This window comes from Solea solea, chromosome 20, assembly GCF_958295425.1.
Source record: "Solea solea chromosome 20, fSolSol10.1, whole genome shotgun sequence".
Classification (NCBI taxonomy): Eukaryota; Metazoa; Chordata; class Actinopteri; order Pleuronectiformes; family Soleidae; genus Solea; species Solea solea.
Window position 1 is genome coordinate 17,369,282 of NC_081153.1, and position 21,180 is coordinate 17,390,461.

The following is a 21,180-nucleotide window of genomic DNA, read 5'->3' on the forward strand; positions in this document are numbered from 1 at the left end:
AGGAAGGGAAGATATGAGTAGGACTTTATGATGGATGAAATTAAATCGAGCTTTAATCATTTGCAATATTATTTGGCACAATTTCTACCAGTGAAATATGAAAGTAAACTTTGTGATAAATGAAAGAAGTCCCAGCAGGAGGATAAAAGAGAAAAGAGCAAAGAGAAGAGACAAAAAATATGGCCTGAAAAGAAAGAGGAATTACAAGAGTTGAGGACAGAAGGAGGGAGAAAGGAAGTGGGATTGGCAGGAGTGATGGAGAGGGAGGAACAAGTGAGGAGTCACCCATCAGAAAGAGGGAGATGCATTGAGATGGAAAGAGTGGGAGGGAGAGACGGAGGAGTGAGTGAGGCAGTTCATTGGATCTTTCCTTTCCAGTATTTTGTCTCTGTGGCTTAGTGGAGCTTTTCCTCCTCTGGAAAAACTTTCCCTCTTTCTCCCTCTGTCTCTTCCCCTCCATTTGTTTCTCCTTCTCTGTTCTTTTCGCTCTGTCTTTGCACACAGTCTTCTACGCCCTCACATCCATGGCTGTGCTCATTTCTCTTTCTTTCTGATTTTTCAGTCTCTTTCCCTCCTTCACTTGCATCTCGCTCTCTCTCTCTTTCCTCCTCTCACACTTTCCATCTTTATTTGCACCCTTCTTTCGATGGCCTCCACTCTCTGCGTTCCTCCTCCCATTTTCTTCAGGCACTATTCTCCCAGGATGCATCTCTTCAAGGCTTGCTTCACAAAAACGGTACTGAAACAGAGATAAAGAGGGACGAGGAAAGAGCAGGAGAAGTCGTGTGTGACAGGTTTAAAATGTTGTTGCTCTGTGGAGGAGTGTGAACAGACTGCAGATGTGATTTTGGTGATTTTGTTAAATTATGATGTTTACTTGCAAAGTGGAAAGAAACTAACCATTCATTTGCACTATTTCTTAGGTTTTTTCATTACACTATGGAGACTTATTTGAATTTAAAGCTGGTCATTTATTTACCTGTGTGTAGAACAACCTGGAAAAATGTGCTTGCAGTTTCACAGTAATATAAATTGCACCTTTTTTCACATATATTGTGTGTGTCTATCTCTTCTTGTAGAAGACAGAGTCTAGAAACAGCAGAGGAAGCATCGACAGAGAGGATGGCACACTACAAGCACCGGTCAGTGTTGTTGTTTAAACGTTTAAACTCATGGAAAAAATGAATGACTGTGTTAGTCTGACTAAAACCACATTTTTGAAAATACATGTTGACATGTTAGTCTTACTATGTACTAAATGCAATTTCTCAAAGTTGGACTAATAAACCCAGGTTATGCAGTTGGGAGTGGAGTTACCACTGCAGTCTGATGCTCTGCACATGGGCCACAGTTCCCACCCCCTGCTAAAACCTGGAAATAATACAAAAAATAATTTAATTAATAAATCAATTCCTCACTAGCGTTTGTTTACTGGGACAGTAGTACAATTGAACGACTGTATAGAAACTTACTGACTGAAAGTAGATTCATATTTCGCTTCTCTATCAAAGAGAGAATGCTTAGATAAAGCAGAGGTGAAGTGCAAGTTAAAAAAGGAGGTTAAAAAACAAGGAATAAGGAAGACCAAGATGGTAGAAGTGTGCCAGGAAGGGCACTGCCCACACACTGACCACATGACCACAGTGGACTCATGGGAAATTCTAAGCCAGACGCTCTGCGCAGTCTCATCTCACTGCAAACCAAGATGTTACTGTATTATACTAAAGGAGCGTTCACAGTTTTTACCTTTATCAGCTTTCCACACTTACATCTGTGCAACATTAATCCTTCTATTTGAAAGTTTTTGAAAGTTTGACAAAACATGACAGAGGTTTGTAACATGCTGTTCTGTTTTTGCACAGAGTGGAAGCCAACACATCTACCAGCCTGTAGGGAAACCAGGTGAGAGAACTATTATGTATTTAGACTTTCTCTGTTGCAGAAAGTATGGAATAAATACTCTTTATTGTTTCTATACCTCAGTAAAAGCTGTAGTAGAAATAGATGTTAGACTTGTCTTAGCCAAACATGTAAAGATCATTCTTGAATACAACACAACTTTATTTTTAACACCATCAAATGTAAACATATACATGATTGAGAACAGTGATTATAATATAACAGAGATAAAAATAACATAAGATAAATGATAAAAAACAATGACACAGCAAAGGGTGTTGAGACATAGGTTCAGGTAAGACCAGTTTTATTGATGTAATACACAATAGTCTTATTAAAATTAGTTCATATACAGTATGATTTTTTTTTTATCCATCCATCTATAATATAATCAGTTTATTACTTGATATGGGATTATATTTTATTTATAAAATTTTACCAACAATGACTGTGTAGCAGTATTGTAACATTATATTACAAGTTACAAGTTTTGTAGTGTTGTTAAATGAAGTAAATTGATTAACAGCACAGAATACTGGATTAAATACCTATTATCATCCTGTTAAGCCTGCTAACCTACTTCATACTAATGATAGCATACTTATATTCCAGAACATGTAGCTCCTCCTAAGAAGCCACCCCGTCCCGGAGCTCCTGGTCACCTAGGCAACCTGGCCAGTCTCTGCCCTGTGGACAGCTACAATGAGGGGGTCAAGGTATATATATGCAATATGTGTTTTCATCATGGAAGTTATGAATTAAATGAATCTTCATACTAAGTTTGAGTTCCCCCACTGTGCGGTGTCATCCTTTATTTAATTATTTGGTGTCACGCTGATGGGTTGCATGCTGACTCATGTTATACCTTGCCTGTGGTTTTGCTTTGGTCTAATATGCTGTCCCCCCTTCTCTCCCATTCACCTCTTCTCCCCCTCTTTGTTAACATCCATCCATCCTGCTTAAACAAACATCTTCTCATTCCATATCCTCCTTTTTATGTCTTTGTTTTTACTCTGCATCCATGTAACCACCAATCCATCTGTCCAAAACTTTTCCCTTCCTTTGATCACTCCCAATCCACCTCACCATCTTCCTTCTTCCTTCTTCTCCGTCAACCCCCACCTCTCCCCATAGCCCTGGAGGGTAAGCTGATCTGTGTGTGTCTGATATCATGATAGAGTTAGTTTCTTCGTAGTTTTGGTCACTTTGCAGAGAAGCCAAATTTATTTTTCTCCACCACAAACAGCAAAAGCGTTTTATTTATTGGCATATAAAAGAGAAAAGTTAAAATTAGATTGAATGACATAAAAAATAGTCAGTCAGTCACTAGTAACATTTGAGTCATAGCAACAATTTTTTCATAATAAAACACATTTGGTAATGTGCAGTAAATATTTGTGGTGAAGAAAATAAAACAGATTAGTGGAGGCAGAGTAGACTGTTTTCATTTAGTGTGTGTGTGTGTTCACCATCCTTAGAAGGAAGTTACTTCCTGTCATTAACGAGTTATTAGTCATTCAATTTGCATTAACAACCTGTCTGTCTCAGTAGAAAAGTCAAAGTTTGTAGTATATGTAGGTAGAAATGCACGTTTTCTCTGTATATATGTGTGTGTGAGATAGAGAGAGGGAGAGGGAGAAACACAAGACAAAAGCTCCCTCTCTGACCTTTTCTGTAGTCAGAGACTGCCTCCTAGTGTTGTGTCTATGTAATTTCACTCTCCATATTAACGCAGAAATTCCATTTTGGCCTTGTTTGAAAATTCCACTCGGCCTTAACATTAGTTAAAAATGAAATAATGTTGACTTGTAAGATGTTATCAAATGAAATTTAATGGTTGAATCTCTCTCCCCTGGTGCAGCTACAGCCTCAGGAGATCAGTCCACCCCCCACTGCCAACTTGGATCGCTCCAACGATAAAGTGTATGAGAATGTGACAGGGCTGGTGAAAGCTGTGATCGAGATGTCTAACAGGATTCAGCCTGCAGCACCAGAGGAGTACGTCCCCATGGTCAAGGTAGGAGTCATTTTGAATCTCTGAAATGAAAACAACCACAGAAGCACTGCTTCCTGATGTTATTTTTTTTTTGAGAGACACAAACTGTGCGTTTTAGTGCTTTAAATCACCTTGTGTGTGTGTGTGTCTGTGGCAGGAGGTAGGTCTGGCTCTGAGGACTCTGCTAGCTACAGTTGACGAGACGATTCCTGTGCTGCCAGCTAGCACACACAGAGAGGTAAATACAAACACAGAAGTCTTCAGTTAGTTTCTAAACATTGTTATAAAGGCATACATTTGTCAGACATAGTTCTTCCTAATCACTTAAGACCTTAGAAACAATTTAATCATCTGTTGTCTTCTGTTTCTGTTGTCACAGATTGAAATGGCCCAGAAATTATTGAATTCAGATCTGGCAGAGCTGATAGCAAAGATGAAACTGGCCCAACAGTACGTCATGACGAGGTGGGGACACACACACACACACACAGACACAGACACAGTTGCCCTTCTTAGGACAGCCTGAACAAAGCATTATCCCTAAATTTTTCCATAACTAGTTAATGCCTAACCTTAACCTAACCACAATTCAAATCTTAGCCCTAAACTGAATACGTTCCTCAGAAATTAAGTTCTGCCTCATTAGGACCAGGTTTTGGTCTCTATGAGGACTACTAGTCCAGAAAAGGTTCTAAAGAGGTAACAAATACAAGTACAATCACACACTACACGCTGTTTTATGTGCCAAAGATACTCTTTGTTGTCTTGTCCCAGCAAACATCTCTTCTCATTTTCTTTGTGTACAGTTTGCAAAAGGACTACAAGAAACAGATGCTCATGGCAGCTCACGCCCTTGCCGTCGACGCCAAGAACCTGCTGGATGTCATTGACCAATCGCGGCTCAAGATGATCACCCAGACCCGCCCACATTAGCCCAGGACCCATTTGCGCCCGGGTGGCTGCAGGGTCAAGAGGTCATGTTGCTGTGGAGTGCAGTGGAAGAGAACATTAACATGGATATTGATGATGGATGGATTAAAATTGACTGATGGACAGCTGACATGACTGACACAAACAATCAGATCTCTCTTCTTCCACCTCAAAAACAGTGATCACAAGTTTTGAGTTCACAGTCATGAGTTGGTCCATTATTGTGTTGTTTTTGTACTTTTGTTGCATTATTTTTAATTTTATATCCAGAGAAACAATCTTCTCTCCCTTCACGTATCCTGAAAAAAAATCCTCCATTACAACGTTTTTAATAATCAATGAAGAGAATGAGGTTTCAGAGGCTCGCTGTGCAGGATTGTACAGACATTTGTGGTGAACTGACGCAGCATCACACACAAAACACAAGACTCTCCACAATAGGCAAGATTCGACAACTGGAACTGAAGAGCCAGACAGCAGAGGATAATGAAGATGATTTCACAATGTTGTTGTTTAAACATGCTTTTATATCAGTATTAATTATTATTATTGTTGCTAGTTTAAGCCTTGACTCTTTCTAAAGCAGTTTCTCAGTCTTCCTCTTGACACTTGTATGAGCACACATTGATTTACAGCACAGCTGCTCAGAAATGTCTTGATTTCAACTTCTTTCCCCTCCCCCCCATCTTCTTCCCTGTGTCTCTCTATCTCAGGCATCAAGACATAAAAATGAAATATGAAAGGTGTCTTCTTATGAATCAAAACTGCCACGGGCCACTTTTTAAGTTAACAAACATAGTAAATATACAAAGAATCTATATTTTTAACACACTTCTAAGACATGAGTTTCAAGTGAATAATGGAGGTGGATGAAAGGGGGAGAGTGAGGGGATGGAGGAGTGGGGGGAGGTGGACGGAGGGTAATTTTTTTCTGCTATCATGGAGGTGCTCACTAAACTTTACTTTAGGTCACCCAGTGCCAAATGAATAGATTACAAAAAGGAACATTTCACTCAAAATGCAGATTATGTAGAATTCAAGAAGCCATTCTTTTGAGCCATCGACATATTGTTGTATCAATCATATTTCTTTCAGTTCTTGTTCATTTTCAATGTATCTATGAAAAAAGGTTGATCTTAAATCTGTTTGTATTTAGATCTGTTGATCTTTATTAGGGTGTAACTGGCTGCACTGAAAGTGAATTGGTCCATAATTCTGCCTTTTTTTTGTAGCAAATTTCTCTTAAAGCAAAAAAATTGTTACTTTTTGGGCTGCAGGCTGAAATGGGACACAGGTCTTGTTCACATGGTTTATGATTCACAATGTGTCCAAAATTATTTGTTGTTTCTCTCTTCCCTCAGTCTTCCCGTCTTCCTCCTCTTCTGGAGTTATTTATACCTTTTTATTCCCTCTCTTCTGTTGTCATTTCTTTCAGCTCGGCCTTCCTCTCCTCCCTCCCTTGTTTCGCTCCCTCCATTCCTCTGTTCCCTTTCCTCCATGGTGAGCAGTATTCTCAGGAAGGAGCCACATGTACAGTTGCTAAACTAAGCAAATAAAACACTGTTATCATGCATGACTCTGTCTGCCTTTAATACCTTTTGTAAAAATGAAAAAATAAACGTGCAAATCTTCAGTCATAGTACGTTTCAGGTTGTGGGCCAAAAACATAAATACAAATTTATGAGCTCTATAGTCACAAGATGGGAGGTGTCTATTTCTACTCAGTAGTCCAGAAGCAAGGATAGCACAATTCAATTTGTTCATAGTCTTAAATGGATAGAAAAATTAAACAAAATAAAAAAAAAAGTTAAATCTTGTTTCCGCCCGGTTTCGAACCGGGGACCTTTCGCGTGTGAGGCGAACGTGATAACCACTACACTACGGAAACTTATGATATTCGTTCTTCTTCAGGATAATATATCTCCATCTATCTTAATTTGGTATAGTAAAGCTTTATTTTTCTTAACTTTTTCCATTCATTCTGCATGTTTGAGTAAGTCTTGGTGTGCAGTCTGTTTTTCGTGTCGACAGCCTTTTCTACGTCGAATTATTTTCAAACGTAAGTCGCCCTAACATGTTACTTATGTAGTGAGTAAGAGTAAATTGGTATTATTTTTTATCACATGGTCGGAGTTTATGAACATTTATCTACTCTTTTTTAATTAGTTTGCCGCGTAAATACAACGTTAGTTCAAAATGTCTGTCATTGTCATTGCCGAATGTAAAACTATCGTCTTAATTAATGTGTGTATTTCACAGTCGGTGAATTGTATGTTCGTTGTCCGTCATGCTATGAAAAATGCAGTATTTTATACCATTAATATATATTTAACATAATAATATGTCTTTCATTCTGTAGCCATTACTAATGCTGATAACTATTGACATGACATGAATATGAGTGTTGATATCATATCAACACTTATTGCACAGTGTAACAGACACAATATTTAGACTCTTCGGGGAGTTGAAAACCGGTCTTCCGTAAATCACGTTTTACTCTCTTAACTTTTTGCATTCATTTTCAATGATAGTTCTTATCCATACCGGTGTAATATATTTCTGGCCGCTAGGGTGGAGTGGAGCGCTTTCAGTGTAGATAGCAAGTGTGTTCCAGGTTTAAGGAATTTTTCAAGGCTCCGTTGTCAAACTTTTCAAACGTAGGTAGGCCCAATAAGTTACTTACATAGCGTATATGGTATTTAACAAAATGTCTGAGTTTATCGTTTGGCAGGCCAATTTCGTGGCATGGTAGAATCACATTTGTTATCATGTAGAACAATAATTCCTCCCCTCCGTTTTATATGGAGGACGAAACCTGACTTATGTATAAATAAATGAATGCAGTACATTTGAAATTTCATGGATAACAATGATAATTGTATTTTAGAATTAGTATTAAAAGGTCACATGGGTTAAAGAGCTTCTACATACTGGTGTATTAACCATTACAGAAACATTAAAAAATATTTTGATAATTACCAATGCGGTTAATTTAGGGTAGCTGTGGCTTATTTTCTTAAATGTTCTCAGATACAATAAGCTTATGGTATTTTTATGTCTGTACCACACTTATACTGTATGTCTTCCTTTGTTTCCAGAAGGGGGGACATAATGGTTTAGATTTTTTTGACACTGTTTTAACCATAGTCCACATTAATACAGAACTCTCCTTCTCTTGTATATACTGTATGTTATAGTGGTCTATGTGTTTTACAGCTCTGCCATGCCCAGCACCTCCTGTCAAGTCTCCAGTCCAGGCTATGACCAGGAGAATGGATGAAAAATGAGCTAGAGGGGTTGAGTCTGTGGGCAGGTTCACTTTCAGTACATCACCCATTGAAGAGGAAGTCAGCAGTGCAGCAGCCAACAGGTAATTTGTGCAGGTTTTGTCAGCAGCCTATAAAGCAGTGACCCGACAGCCCTCATATTCATGCCCATTTCCCTGATGTGCCAGAGAAATATCTACTCTCTTCATCTTCCTCAAATCAGGCCGTCTCCTTCAGGTTCATAATTTTTAACCACAGATCACCTAATTTTACATCGGTACAGGAAGCTGTACACATTTGAATTATTCTCCCTGTTGAAAGGCTCAACATGTATGCACTGCTTCTATAAAAACAATGCTTTTAACAATCGGTGAAAACAAAGTCAAGACAAGTCAGCTGTCATTTTTGTGATTTATTGTGTTTTGTTACAAAAACAACTGTTTTAGTCGAAGAGACCGAAGCCCATGTCGTCGTCGGACTCCTCAGACTCTTCCTTCTTCTCTTCTTTCTTCTCCTCCTCCTTGGCTGTAAGACAAAATAGATGGTTTAATGAACAAAGTTAAGATTACAGAAAAATTGACAATGAAACTCTAAAACACAGGTCTGTATTCCTCAAAGCCCCAAAACCACTGAGTACATGCACAAAACTCCCATAATTGACTGCAGTGATGAAAATGTACACATTCAAAGTTTTTCTTGTTACCTGGAGCGTCTCCAGCAGCAGGGGCTCCAGCAGCTGGGGCTCCAGCAGCTGGGGCTCCACCTCCGGCTCCTACGTTGCAGATCAGGCTGCCGATGTCAACGCTGGACAGAGCCTAAGACATGTCAAATACACACAAGTCAGTGTCATTTAGGTAAAAGAAAGCACTTCAAGCTGCCGCCCCAAGGTCAGAAACAACCTGCCAAGTATAACCAGTTGAATGACTCAAGTGCAACTTTAAGATTATCCTTTTAGTCCTACAATGGGGCAACTTAAAACATACTTCTTCCAGAGAGACTATTCTGACTTTTTAACAGAATCTTCATATCTACATGTACTGTCTTTTGAACTTGATAATCCATCTACCTGTCAGTTTTAATTGTCAGTGAGCGATTACACGTCATACTTTGTCAGATACCACTGCTGAAATGTCCCCACGATGGTTCTTATTGCTCATTGGACAGACAACGTACCAAAGACCAAGCATAGCAGTTCAGAGGTTCCTCAATGTAACCCTACAAGTTTAAACCCTTTATTCCAGCTACAAAAGTTAAAACTTTCGATGAAGTGTGCATCCCTTACCTTGGCAAACAGATTTGGCCAGAAGGGTTCCACGGTGACTCCGGCAGCCTTGATCAGAGCATTCAGCTTGTCCTCCTGCAGACACAAGCAAACATATTTTGGACATTAATCACATGTTCAATTCAACCCCCTTAGTGGAATATTATCAAAACACTGCCTTTGTTTAATCTGTACCTTTTAACTGATATACGTGCGAAACAGTGAAGCATGTGGGACTTCAATGATTAAACTGGTCAGTTCAGGCACATAACACACTCAAATGATTAGCTGCTTTTAAGTAGCAGTTGATAAACTCGATATTTACATTCAGCCATGTGGATATAACAATGATCAGTACTTCAGACCAATATTGGCCTCTTGATTTACGATCATCTGTGCAGCATCCACGTGAGACTATCACAAGTAACGCAGGACAACTTAATTGTAGCTTCTAATTAAACGGAGCAGACCTACAAATGATATGCTAATACACAATAGTATGGTGTGGTTGGTGTTGAGAAGTTGTTGCCAGTGATGAACCAGCATGGTGCACTCTGAGGTATCACCACTGACAGGATATGATAGCAAGTGTCACATGGATGCTTAAGTGCCTATACAGCCTGAAATTAGTTTTATTAGTAAAAACGTGTGACGAGAATCAGCTATAACACGCTGCTGATTTCCAAACGTATATAAACAAACCTGGACTGTATCTCGTTCTGTTCAGATAAACGTGGCCTGGCATTAGCAACAAGCATGCCGCCATTTTAGCTAGCAGACTAGTGTTTACAGACAAGTTTAGACTATAACTCGATTTAAGAAACGAATTTATTCTTCCAGCTTGTCAGCATAGTTTAACCCAATTCTAAATTATGATATAAAAGGCTTCCATCACCAGCACATCATGTGCCAGTGTGCTGTGAAGCTGTGGGTGTTGAGCTGCCGGGGAATTGCCGGTACACTTACGGTGACGGTGACTTCATCGTCGTGGAGGATGAGAGCAGAGTAAATGCAGGCGAGCTCGGACACGGATGCCATTTTAGATGTTAGATTTGATGTCTGTGGCGTCGGATGCCTAAATTTAGCGGTGCTAGTCGCCGGATTGTGGGCCTTAGCTTCAGATGAAGAACCGAGCACCTTAGGCACGTTAACTTCCTACAGCGGAAAGGGAAGAGGAAAGGGCGGGACCTTCGTTCATATACTCAGCGTGAGTCTGACGTCAGCACGCACACGACACGACGACAGACGCGGTCGCTTCTCAGTCTGGTCGTAACAGCCTTAACTTTTCCAGACAAATACATACTGTTTTACGTTAAATGTAAAACAACTAAACACATTAATTTATCCATTCTTTACTGCGTTATCCTCAACATGAGGGGGGCGGGCCTGGAGTCAATCCCAGCTGATAGAAGATGAAAGGCAAGGTACACCCTGGACTCTCACTCTCACACCTACAGTCAATTTTGAGTACCCAATTTACCTAATCCCCACATTTGCATGTTTTTGGACTGTAGGAAGAAGCCGTATAAAAGAGAACCACACGCACACACAGGGAGAAGATGGAAATTTACACAGATAATTTCACACAGAATAGCCAGTGGTAGCACCAGGATCCATGATGTGACCCCTAAATCAATTAAAATCCATATAAATCAGTATACAGCATATTAGGACAGCAAAGATTACTTTTCAATTTTTCAATTATTACAATTCCAGGATTTTTTTTAAACCTGGACACTACATTGTTAAATGTGCGTCCAAGTAGTATTGCTCCAACATTACTTAAACACAAGTGCCACTTAACTATTGCTCAGTCTTGTTTTGAATTCTCACATGATTTTGAGTTTCTGCAGCTACACTTCAGTAATGAAAGCAGACATTACGCAGACAAATTGAGCCTTTAATTGGCAAAAATGATCAACAGAATGATTGGTAGTGAAAATAATCTTAAACTGCAGCCCTAATCAATAAAACACAGACGCAAACACACAAATACATGGGACTATTATTAATTAAAATGAACATAAAGAACAAGCACTGCAGAGGTTTGAAATCAACACCAAACAATGTTCAGTCAATTTAATTTCATTTCAGTTATAAACACAAACATTACAATAACTTTACATTTCAAGGCAAATCTCTGGTACATCTCTCCTGACTGCACTCATATGCTGATGTTTAAACTATGGCAGAAAAAACAAAATGTGACTGATGTAGTAATACTTTCCACAAGTTTTGTCCATTTGTCATTTCCCCTGCAATGTCAGATGAACTGTTTATGATGAACATACAAAGCTCCAAAGAATCATTCTTACATTTGGCACAAACAGATTTTCTTGGCTCTGATGCGTGAAAAATACTTAAACAGGTTAGAACTGCAGAACTAGAAAGGATGTAAAAGGACCGGGTAACTTTTGTTAGTACAGTACCGTCCTGTGCCACAATGTCGTAGTAAAAGTCAGTTCCATTTAATGTGTGGACTGGATGAATGAAGAGACACTCCAACTCAACAGATTCTGGAATGTTTGGGCAAGTTATCCACGTCTCCTTGGCAACATATCAGAATGTTCTAATCTGCTTCTAAATGAGATCAGAATCCGAAAAATTTTCAGTCGATACAGTTTATCTCTATCACCATAGCAACATATATCCATCTACCTAGTATCTGCCTCAGTCCTTTTTTTTTTTTTTTCTTTTTAAACAGTTTGTGTATTCTCACATTAACAGATGGGTGAAACAAGGTCTCTTCTTCTGGTCTCTAAGTTAAAATATGTTAATATTAAGTAATAGCGCAATATGTTGATATATTTTCAAAGCATTTAAATTCTGGAATGTTTCAATTCTGCCCAACTTTGCTTAATGCAGCATTAATTTTATGTCAGAGTTACCCTATTGACTGGTTTTGAGTTGTGAGTTGAGTTTACTTCACCATTAATTGTGACTGGGTGACTTATTTTTCTGAAAGAACTAACAAATTGAGAAGGCTCATCTTAGCCGCTGTTAATTACAGGCAATTATACCCACATTCTGATGGACATAGCACTATATTTGTCAAAGCACAGTATTTTTTTACTCTCTGCAGTCACAGAGTTTACATTAAAACTACGTTTTCAGTCATTTGTTTCAGTCAGGTGTAAAATGAGCTGAAGGATTGTAAAGTTTTGATAAATGGCGGACCACGCAGCTTGAGTTTTAATCTTTGCTTCCTCAAATCAAGTTTGAAATAAACTCAAACTCTTACGTTTACCTGAGTCAAAGCCTCACAATAAACCCATACCAGTAAAAAGAATTTTTGATAGAACAATTAAAATTCTGAGGACACCATATATACAGTGGGTCTAAAGAGGACTGGGGTTGCGGACTGATGTGATAAGTTTTCATTAGTTTCATCAGTTTATGGGAAATGGGCTGTATTTAAGTTGAGCTTTTGTAGTCTTATTGTCTACCCATAGTGCTGTACACTACAATGTTTGTTATTCACACCCAGTCACTCACATATTCATCTATGTGCAGTGCCTGACATGTTGTCATTCCGTTTCTCTATGTTGGTATGTCAGTTTGAAAATGTAACGATTGAGCTTATTGATCCTCCTGTATCGTCACAAACTGCAAAACAAGAACAAAATACAAAGAACAAAAAAAAAAAAAGACTCTCTCTAGACTACAAGGTTCAGATAAGCAGACGCTGACCTTTCCTGAGAATGCTTTGCACAAGGGGACGACATGGAAAAAGTCAGAGACAACAAGTATGATGATCCACCTGGGCCATTGAACAACTCAGTTGAGACCAGGAGAAATCAGATGGAAATCAATCATCTGTCGTTCCTCTCTAGTCCTTGTGAGATTTTCCTTTGGGCTCCTCGTCATAAGAAACCCCATATTCATTCACTCTTGTCTTGTCAACAGGATAGAGCCTGAAAGGGAAAGGAAGTTGTCATGTAAGGTATATTTTCCTGAAAACTTTCAAAATGATAATGTGTGTGTGTATACTTGTATTATATGTTTACAAGGTCCAGTTCGACTGTTATGGCGCTTTTCCACTACATAGTCCTGGGCACGCCTCGCCTTGGCTCAGCTCCATTACTATAGTATCTCTTCATCGTGGGTGGAGTCATCATAGCACGGTTGTATGAAACTGCCATGACTTTGTTTTACACGACACTCAAACTAGTGACTTGTAAAGCAGTTGTATTTGATGTATTGAATCATTAGAATCAGTTAATTAAAAAGATTAGTTCACAGACTCTGTCTGACACAGTCACTGAACTGAAATACAATGGCATGGGGTCGCTAAATACACCAGACTCCTGTGTTAAATATTGAGATTTCAGGACTTTTAAGTCTTTTTAACTGATCTACAGTTAGGCATTGTTCGGTTTGATTCTTGTGTTGGGGTGGAGTGGCTCAGTGGTTAAGACTGCTACCCTGTGTGCCAAAGACATCATGGTCTGGCTGATTGTACTCAATTCCATTGTAAGTCGCTTTGGCTAAAATTACATGTAATGTAATGTAATCTTCCAGTGAAAACAGTCTGACGACGTCAGGTATAGTATTGGCTCAGCTCGCTTGGAAGCTCGCCAGAGCAGGTACTAAAAAAAGTACCAGGTACTATCACTAAAGCAAAAAAAAAAAAATGTCAGGCGTGCCGGGACTGGATCGTGGAAAAGTGCCATTAGACGTCATGGAGAGTGCACACATTAACAGAACTGTTTAAGGGCTAAGACTTCAATGTCGGATTAGGATCAGGGTTAGTTTAGTAAATATGTTTGAAGAAATGCATGATGTCAATGGAGGGTGTGTGTGTCCACATACCATCTCTGGTAGAGGTAAACGAGAAACACGACGTCATCCCGGAAACATGCCAGTCTGTGAGATGTTGGCATGGTGATGATGAAGGCAAACACGTCGTCGATAAAGGTATTGAATGCCTGGTAATGATCAATTAGCATCAGTTAATATTAAATCTTATTCATCCATCCTTCAACCTAGTATCTCAAGGATCATTTTTCATCTCACCTTGTACATAAAGGCTTTCCAGGGAAGGTGGGCCACAGATTTAAACTGAAAAAAAGACAACAGTAAAATAAGGTATTTATGTTGGTTACCAATAATTGAGAGGCACACACACATGTAGTCTGCCTCGTAATTAAATATAACTTAATTATTTACCATTTTGAATACACCTGGTTTAAAGCAGCATAAAATACTTTATAATATCTGTGAAAAACTGACCTTATAGTTGACAAATAGTTGAGGAAGCATGAAGAGGAAGCCGAAAGCATAAACACCTGTGAAGGTGACACAAGAAGTTGATTAGGCTTTTCATTTCAATCAAATAATGGAGTAAAATGTAAAACAGTAAGAGGTGTTTTAATTTACCATTCACTAAACTGTTGATCAGCCATGAGTACCAACTATCACAAGGAGAGAGAGATGGGACATAATCAATACAATATTAGTAATTAAGAAATGTGTTTATGTTCATACCCACACCCACACCTACCTCTTATATCGTAGGAATATTAGAGCATAAACAGCCCCTCCGATACAAAGTGGGTACAGGAGGTATGACAGATACTTCATGGCCTACAGAGACACACCAGCCACATATAATTAGCACGTGTCCAAATTATATAAACCTTAAAAATGTGGTTTTCTCTCTGTGTGAGCACACTGTGTCTTACCAGAGTATCATACTCTTCTGTTCTTCGCTCCGATTCATCTAATTTGCCAAACTATTCCACAGAAAAGAGAAAAAGGGGTCACACAGGGATATACACCCTTTATCTGTTCATCTGTCAGTTGTGTGTATGTGGTTTGTATACAATGATACACACACGTATACACACACACACACACACACCTACCAGGAATGTTGGTTTGCCTCCTTTCCAGAAAACCTGAATCTTAAAGGCCTTCTTCACTTTCCATACCTGTACAAACAGAAAATAGAGACATTATTTATTTTAAATGTAATATTGAATATTATTTTAGGTGTCACGTACAAAGAAAGAGCAAAATGAAGAAGAAACAGTATACACCAAACATTAGGCTTAATAGGCCCTGTGCAATGTGTGAATGTGATGACTTCCAACTGTGATCTGTCAAAATAGCTGCTCAAATTACCCATATGATAATCCTCACATATTATCAAAAGAATACAAAAAGAAAAGAAAAAACAATAGAAACCATAAATTATCTGAAAAGGTTTGTGTGATACTTAGAAGTTCACATTGTCTAAATGTCTGGGGTGATTTTGTTACTTGCTTCAATGATAGAGCCGATTCCAGCAGGTATGAGGACAAGCAGGCTGGTCTGCTCGTCAAACAAATAGAGGAAAATCACTATGGTGCTGAAGCATCGCCACAGCACTGAGAGAAAGAACACAAACACAAACTGTCACATTTTTACCAAAGTTAACAAAACAATGCAGATTAATTGACAGAGATTACATCAGAACACACTAGTAAAGCCTGGTCTCATGTATATTCACAGACTGACAGTAACACGCTGTATGTTACATGCCAGAATTAATTCTTAAGATCTAAACATTCAAAATGTTCAGCATGTATTTCCTGTCTACTATTGTATTATTATTTCAGTGATGCGCCTGAGCAAAGTTACTTACCTGCTTTGCTTGACATTCCCACCATGCTTTTCTTATGCTTCCAGAAGCTGATGTCATTTTTAAAGGCCAGGAAGTCAAAGAGAAGCTGAAAAGAAAATTACAAAGTTGAGTCAATTTCTCCATTTCACACATATTGTAATGTTTATATTAAAACCCACGTAACATTTTGTTGTTTGGTTGTATTCACATGCTGTCAGGTCGAGAAATCAAAACAAGACAATAAACATTTCATATTTCGTTTTAATGTTTCTATTTAATTCAGGTGCTTTAATGTGGTCAGACTTACATGGAAGGCAGCTACAAAGAAGGTCAGAGCCAGGAAGTACAGGTTAGTATCCACAAATATCCCTTTAATCTCATCTGCATCCTTCTCTGTGAAACCTGCAACACATACAAGGACAAAGACAGACACAATAAATAGCCTGGGAGTGGCATAGAGAAGGAGAGAGGGACAGAGGGAGAAAGAGAGGGGGACAAACCAAACTGCTGCAGAGAGAAAACAGCATCCTGCATGTGGATCCAGAAGCGTAGTCTTCCCAGAGAGATGGAGTCATAAGAGATGGTCAGAGGGAGCTCCATGGACGTACTGTTGATCTCCTACACACACAAACATCAACAACTTATCAAGGATTGGAAAAAACAAACTTACGTTGCTCTAATTAAATACAACAAAATTCATGACTGACAACATTTGTGAATTTAAAATCTGCCTTTGGAAAATGAGTAAAGTAATATTTATTTCAAAGTTAAAAACCTACCGCAAGGTCCTTGACCCGGTTGCTGAGCTCATCAACAAACAGCAGAGGTAGATACACCATCTTTTTACCAGATTGGAATCTGAAACACATCACTTATCCATCATGATCTCAGTGATTTCTGAAACATTTGTGTGCGTGTGTGTGTGTGTGTGTGTGTGTGTGTGTGTGTGTGTGTTATCAATATCTTACACTCTGAGGTATCTGTGAACATCACTTGGGAGGTATTCTCTGTCGAACGTGAAGTGGTCACTGACAATGTTGATCGTCAGTCGTGTACGCCAGTGGGAAACTGGGTGATCTGACATGGAAGTGGCTCCACTAGTAGTTGCACCACCTGCTCCATGTTTACCATTAACTCGTCTGTTCTTCTGGGCTCCTTCCTTCTGACCCTTTAACATTAAGAAAACATGACATTTCAGAATTTGTGTTTGTTTGTTTGTACCTTCCTAGAGTTTTTCAATTATTGAGGAAAACCTCATCACTTTTTACATATACCTGTGTTTGATCCTCTCCAGATATCAAAGAGATTTCAGGAGGTTTAGGGACCATGTATGTGGTTAGCTGAGCCACTAAGTGGACCTGTCGTGGGTCCTGCCAAGGACTGATTCCAGCTTGATGGACAAATATTAGAGCGTACAAAGTTCCGTTGTTACGGGTCTTCTTTGGGAGGGAGACATTGACTATCCTGGAGGAAAGAGAGGAGAGAAGATAGGAACCTTATAGATACATGATCTTTAATTAGATACGAGTACATTTTCCCCATTCTCATTAAATAATGTGAATCCCACCGACCTCTCAAACTTTGTGTCGATGTCAAAGTTCTCCTCTTTATGGATCAAGGTATGTCCTCCCTCTGCATTGGGCCGCAGTGCAGTATAGATACTTAACTATTTAATATCAAAGAAAGACCCACCAGTTTATTATTTGATCTATATGCACAGAAACAGGTGAACAGAGGACAGATTGGAAATGAAACCAATCAATCATGAGATCATTCATCCACTTTACTGACCTGTAGTTTTGGTTCTTCTGCCAGGAACGGTGTGATACATTTATCACTGTTGGGGCTGTCGCAGGGTTTGGTGTACACAATCCCATACATCACCCAGCAGGTGTGGAGCACGTACAATACAAACACCCCGACGATCAGGGAGGTGAATGATGTTTTCAGAAACATGATGCCCAGTGTTGTTGTCTCCGTCGGCTAGCTGAGCAGCGGGGCCATATGTCTGTTAATGAGGAGTCAAGAGATGGTGGTTTTAAGAGTGTTGTGGTGTTTAAAGAAGATTTTTTACTGGTCAAGGATTTATCTGGATCATTTGAGTTCCCTGTCTTGAGCTGGATGAGTGTTATAAATATGATTTCAAATCGGTCTATGAACATTTTAAATCGCTGAATTCCTGAAGACCATAGGGACCAAAGTCACATTGTTCTGAGAAAGGGCAGTTTTTCAGACTTGGGGCCTTATAAGACCCAAAACGTCTAAAAACAGAAAGCTGATGCTTCCAAATATCAAGATTTCTTTGACTGAAGAATCTTCTCCATCTTTTTCCGAGTATCAAATCATTTGTCTTTTGTATTCTGATAAGTGTAGGGTTCAGGCTGGTCAAGAATATTTGTCAAAACTCGTTCCTCTGGTTTTTTGTCACTGTGTTGCATGACAACAGCCAAATAAACAAAAGATGAAATGGATACACATCTAGATAACAGCATAGATCAGATGTAGACACACACGTCTTATCCACATAGACTTGTTTTTTTGACTGAGCTGTCAAACGTATCTGTTCATTTGAAGACCTGTGAATTTGCCTGAGGTTACAGGAAACTGACACCAGCTATGTGTTGCTGCTGGTGATGGGTCTATGAACTGATTACAAAGCGGACTGAGATAATCTGAAACTCAGACACAGTCACTGTCAAGTGTCCATACGGTTCCCTCTCTGGGGTTTGGTTTTTAAATCAAAAACATTTGATAAATCTGCTTCTTTTAGCTCGTGTAGCATAGCTCCTATATGGTCATTATCATCATCAGACTCATTTTGACTCACATTTGTTGTGTTAATCCGTAAAACATACAGGTGTTTCATCCAGCACTCAGTCAGTCAGTCACTGTCGCAGTAGCTCGGCTGCTCTCGGTCCATTCAATTCACCGTTTGTGACAGGCAGTTAAACGAGACGTCATCGTTTCTTTATATCCGTCCACCGCTGTTACACCCTGTGGTTACTCATCTGGCATCATTCAGAAAACACAGAAGCAGGTCCGGGCAGAAACTGGGAGCTGAAAGCGTGAGGTGGATCTACATTTCCGTCATTTACTTCCTGGTTGGTTTTTCAGAACGAGAATTAGGGAAGTTACGCGAGATTTGAGTAAATAGAGGCTAGATGCTAAGGCTCATTGGATTTTACACTGTTTACTGAGTAAAATCAGCTGATTCATAGAATAAAATTGACATATTGATTTTTTTGTAAGATTGTAAGAGTCAGAGTAAGATTGTAGTTATATTTTTACCCTCTGTGTAAAAGCTGCCGTGACCCGGATTCGAACCGGGGTTGCTGCGGCCACAACGCAGAGTACTAACCACTATACGATCACGGCTGTCTGCTGTTGAAACACGTTTGAGTTCAATGTGATATAATGCTGCTATGACGTAGGTCCGTCAGCCTGCACTCAATCAAACGAGTTAAAATGACAGTCCAAACTATCAGGACATCTTGTTTTTTCAAATGGAAGATACGTTTTTGAGTTCTTGAGACTACAAGAAGTGTATGAGAAAATTAAATAACTCCATTATATACTATATTATATAAAATTCTATCTTTTTTTTTAGAAAGATAACACTCATTGCAAGCATAAGCGTGTTATCGCTATTAAAACTATATATGTAAACACACACACTAACACACACTAACCCACACTGCTGTTTTGCATTATTTGTGTGGGCACACATAGACATAATGCATTCCCTAGCCCCTAACCCTAACCTTAACCATCACAACTAAATGCCTAACCCTAACCTAATTCTAACCCTCGCCCAAAACCAGATCTTAATCCTTAAAAAGCCTGTTCAATTTGTGTGGACCAGTCTAAATGTCCTTAGAAGGTCAAAATGTCAGCCTCCTAAAGACATGTTCACACACCTGTATATAAAGCTGTATATAAAACTACTATATTGTATTCTTGTATATAATACAGTAGTTACAATAAAAACAAGTTTTTATATAGATAACACCCAAATTACATGTTGCAGATGTAATATGGGTTCTATCTCCTTGTTATATATATATTAAGTATATTATATGCAGTGTTTCTATAGAGAAAACATTCATTATACATGAGCATATAAAGTCTTACATAACCACACATTTAGAAACCATGTGGTTGTTGTCTGTACTGTATAATGAGTCACTGACAGCATTTCTGTTAATCCCGATAAAGTCAGCTTGTTTGCGTCAGACATTTCTCTTTTGATTGTGCCTCCCACACAAAGGCGAGGAGACATGCTGCACATTTTCCAGCTTCCCCTCTCTGTTATTGTCCACGTGGGTGATTCAAACAGCAAGCATCCCTTCTGCCCACTCTCACCTACCCACCTGCTCCAATTAAATATATAGAAACCAAGCCATGGTCCTGTTTATGACGTGTGGCAGAGCATGGGCATATTTGTTATGCAGGAATAATTGATTTCCCTTGTAAAATGTATTGGGAATCTTCCTGAAATATCCTGAAATAGCATTGATTGAAACATAGTTTTATAAGCAGACTTTGTTTTTATTACATATTTCACTGTGTGCAACAATAATAACCATGTCAATACAGACTTGTGGAGGGTTGCCTCAGGGTAAAATGATTAAATGGCTAATAATACCAAATTCTGTCTCATAACCGGGGGGCAACAAAACTAATACATTACAGAGGGGATTAAATTGTTTTATTGTGCCTTTGCTCCAGTTGTGAGACAGACATCTACCTGTGTTTACCAAAAGATGATACTGTCACAGTGACATTCAGCCATCTATAGTTTGTCCCCAAGTGACATCCTATTTAAATAGTGAGTCATTCCTGTGCTAAAGGTCACCTGCCTTTGTCAGGTCAGGCCAGTGGCACTGACCTCCACTTTTTCTTGATGAAACTCTCTGTTTTCTTATCTCAGCTGTATTATTGTCTCCCACCTTGGTTGGAGTGGGACACATTTTTTGACCCAGGAATTCTGTGCCTTAGACCAGCCAGTTATACAATTACACTCACTGGCCACCTTATTTGGTACACTTATTATACTATTTGTTTTACTGTTGGTCTTGTGGTTAGCACTCTTGCATGTTCTCCCCATGTGAGCATGGGTTGTCTCCTGGGAGATGCAGATTTTGGTAAATTGGACACTGACCGTAGGTGTGAGAGTGAATGGTTGTTGTGTTGTGATAGACTGGCGACCTGTCCTACC

At 39.1% G+C, this 21,180-nt stretch overlaps 3 protein-coding genes and 2 non-coding genes across 15 annotated transcripts in view; 1 reads left to right on the forward strand and 4 right to left on the reverse strand.

Moving 5' to 3' along the window:
• LOC131447157 (focal adhesion kinase 1-like) overlaps positions 1 to 6,398 on the forward strand; it is a 54,029-nt gene extending 47,631 nt beyond the window's left edge. For all 11 annotated transcript variants that reach the window (XM_058618671.1, XM_058618666.1, XM_058618664.1 and 8 more), the window contains 7 exons: positions 1,080 to 1,142; positions 1,863 to 1,902; positions 2,512 to 2,615; positions 3,761 to 3,916; positions 4,053 to 4,133; positions 4,275 to 4,360; positions 4,702 to 6,398. In XM_058618671.1, coding sequence (XP_058474654.1) covers positions 1,080 to 1,142; positions 1,863 to 1,902; positions 2,512 to 2,615; positions 3,761 to 3,916; positions 4,053 to 4,133; positions 4,275 to 4,360; positions 4,702 to 4,828 — 657 coding nt within the window. In that variant the 3' untranslated portion in view covers positions 4,829 to 6,398. The remainder of the gene's footprint in view (positions 1 to 1,079; positions 1,143 to 1,862; positions 1,903 to 2,511; positions 2,616 to 3,760; positions 3,917 to 4,052; positions 4,134 to 4,274; positions 4,361 to 4,701) is intronic.
• A 242-nt stretch (positions 6,399 to 6,640) lies between these two features.
• trnav-cac (transfer RNA valine (anticodon CAC)) lies at positions 6,641 to 6,713 on the reverse strand. Its single transcript has one exon. It is a non-coding gene; the product is annotated as a tRNA-Val (tRNA).
• Positions 6,714 to 8,491: 1,778 nt separating this feature from the next.
• On the reverse strand, positions 8,492 to 10,531 carry rplp1 (ribosomal protein, large, P1). The gene is made up of 4 exons (XM_058619312.1): positions 10,322 to 10,531; positions 9,377 to 9,451; positions 8,798 to 8,909; positions 8,492 to 8,619 (listed from the first exon to the last, which is right to left on the reverse strand). Exons 1-4 carry the CDS (start codon positions 10,391 to 10,393, stop codon positions 8,537 to 8,539), a joined length of 342 nt encoding a protein of 113 aa, XP_058475295.1. The 5' UTR covers positions 10,394 to 10,531; the 3' UTR covers positions 8,492 to 8,536.
• An 870-nt stretch (positions 10,532 to 11,401) lies between these two features.
• On the reverse strand, positions 11,402 to 19,078 carry clptm1l (CLPTM1 like). Its single transcript, XM_058619830.1, has 18 exons — positions 18,790 to 19,078; positions 17,754 to 17,970; positions 17,534 to 17,628; positions 17,237 to 17,426; positions 16,931 to 17,130; positions 16,742 to 16,820; positions 16,463 to 16,580; positions 16,270 to 16,364; positions 15,984 to 16,068; positions 15,623 to 15,726; positions 15,223 to 15,288; positions 15,040 to 15,090; positions 14,859 to 14,941; positions 14,735 to 14,769; positions 14,588 to 14,643; positions 14,372 to 14,416; positions 14,168 to 14,283; positions 11,402 to 13,269 (listed from the first exon to the last, which is right to left on the reverse strand). Exons 2-18 carry the CDS (start codon positions 17,916 to 17,918, stop codon positions 13,185 to 13,187), a joined length of 1,668 nt encoding a protein of 555 aa, XP_058475813.1. The 5' UTR covers positions 17,919 to 17,970; positions 18,790 to 19,078; the 3' UTR covers positions 11,402 to 13,184.
• Positions 19,079 to 19,265: 187 nt separating this feature from the next.
• trnah-gug (transfer RNA histidin (anticodon GUG)) lies at positions 19,266 to 19,337 on the reverse strand. Its single transcript has one exon. It is a non-coding gene; the product is annotated as a tRNA-His (tRNA).
• Positions 19,338 to 21,180: the final 1,843 nt, after the last annotated feature.

What these genes read in the sequence shown, in the direction of transcription:
- rplp1 (XM_058619312.1), bottom strand. Translation starts at nt 10,393, where the DNA reads ATGGCATCCGTGTCCGAGCTCGCCTGCATTTACTCTGCTCTCATCCTC. An exon ending in GGCCAAATCTGTTTGCCAAG is followed by an intron (nt 8,910 to 9,376) that starts GTAAGGGATGCA and finishes GACATGTCTTAG; the next exon opens with GCTCTGTCCAGCGTTGACAT. An exon ending in TGCTGCTGGAGACGCTCCAG is followed by an intron (nt 8,620 to 8,797) that starts GTAACAAGAAAA and finishes TTTGTCTTACAG; the next exon opens with CCAAGGAGGAGGAGAAGAAA.
- clptm1l (XM_058619830.1), bottom strand. Translation starts at nt 17,918, where the DNA reads ATGTTTCTGAAAACATCATTCACCTCCCTGATCGTCGGGGTGTTTGTA. An exon ending in GGGAATGTCAAGCAAAGCAG is followed by an intron (nt 15,727 to 15,983) that starts GTAAGTAACTTT and finishes TCTTTCTCTCAG; the next exon opens with TGCTGTGGCGATGCTTCAGC. An exon ending in GATCAACAGTTTAGTGAATG is followed by an intron (nt 14,644 to 14,734) that starts GTAAATTAAAAC and finishes TCACCTTCACAG; the next exon opens with GTGTTTATGCTTTCGGCTTC.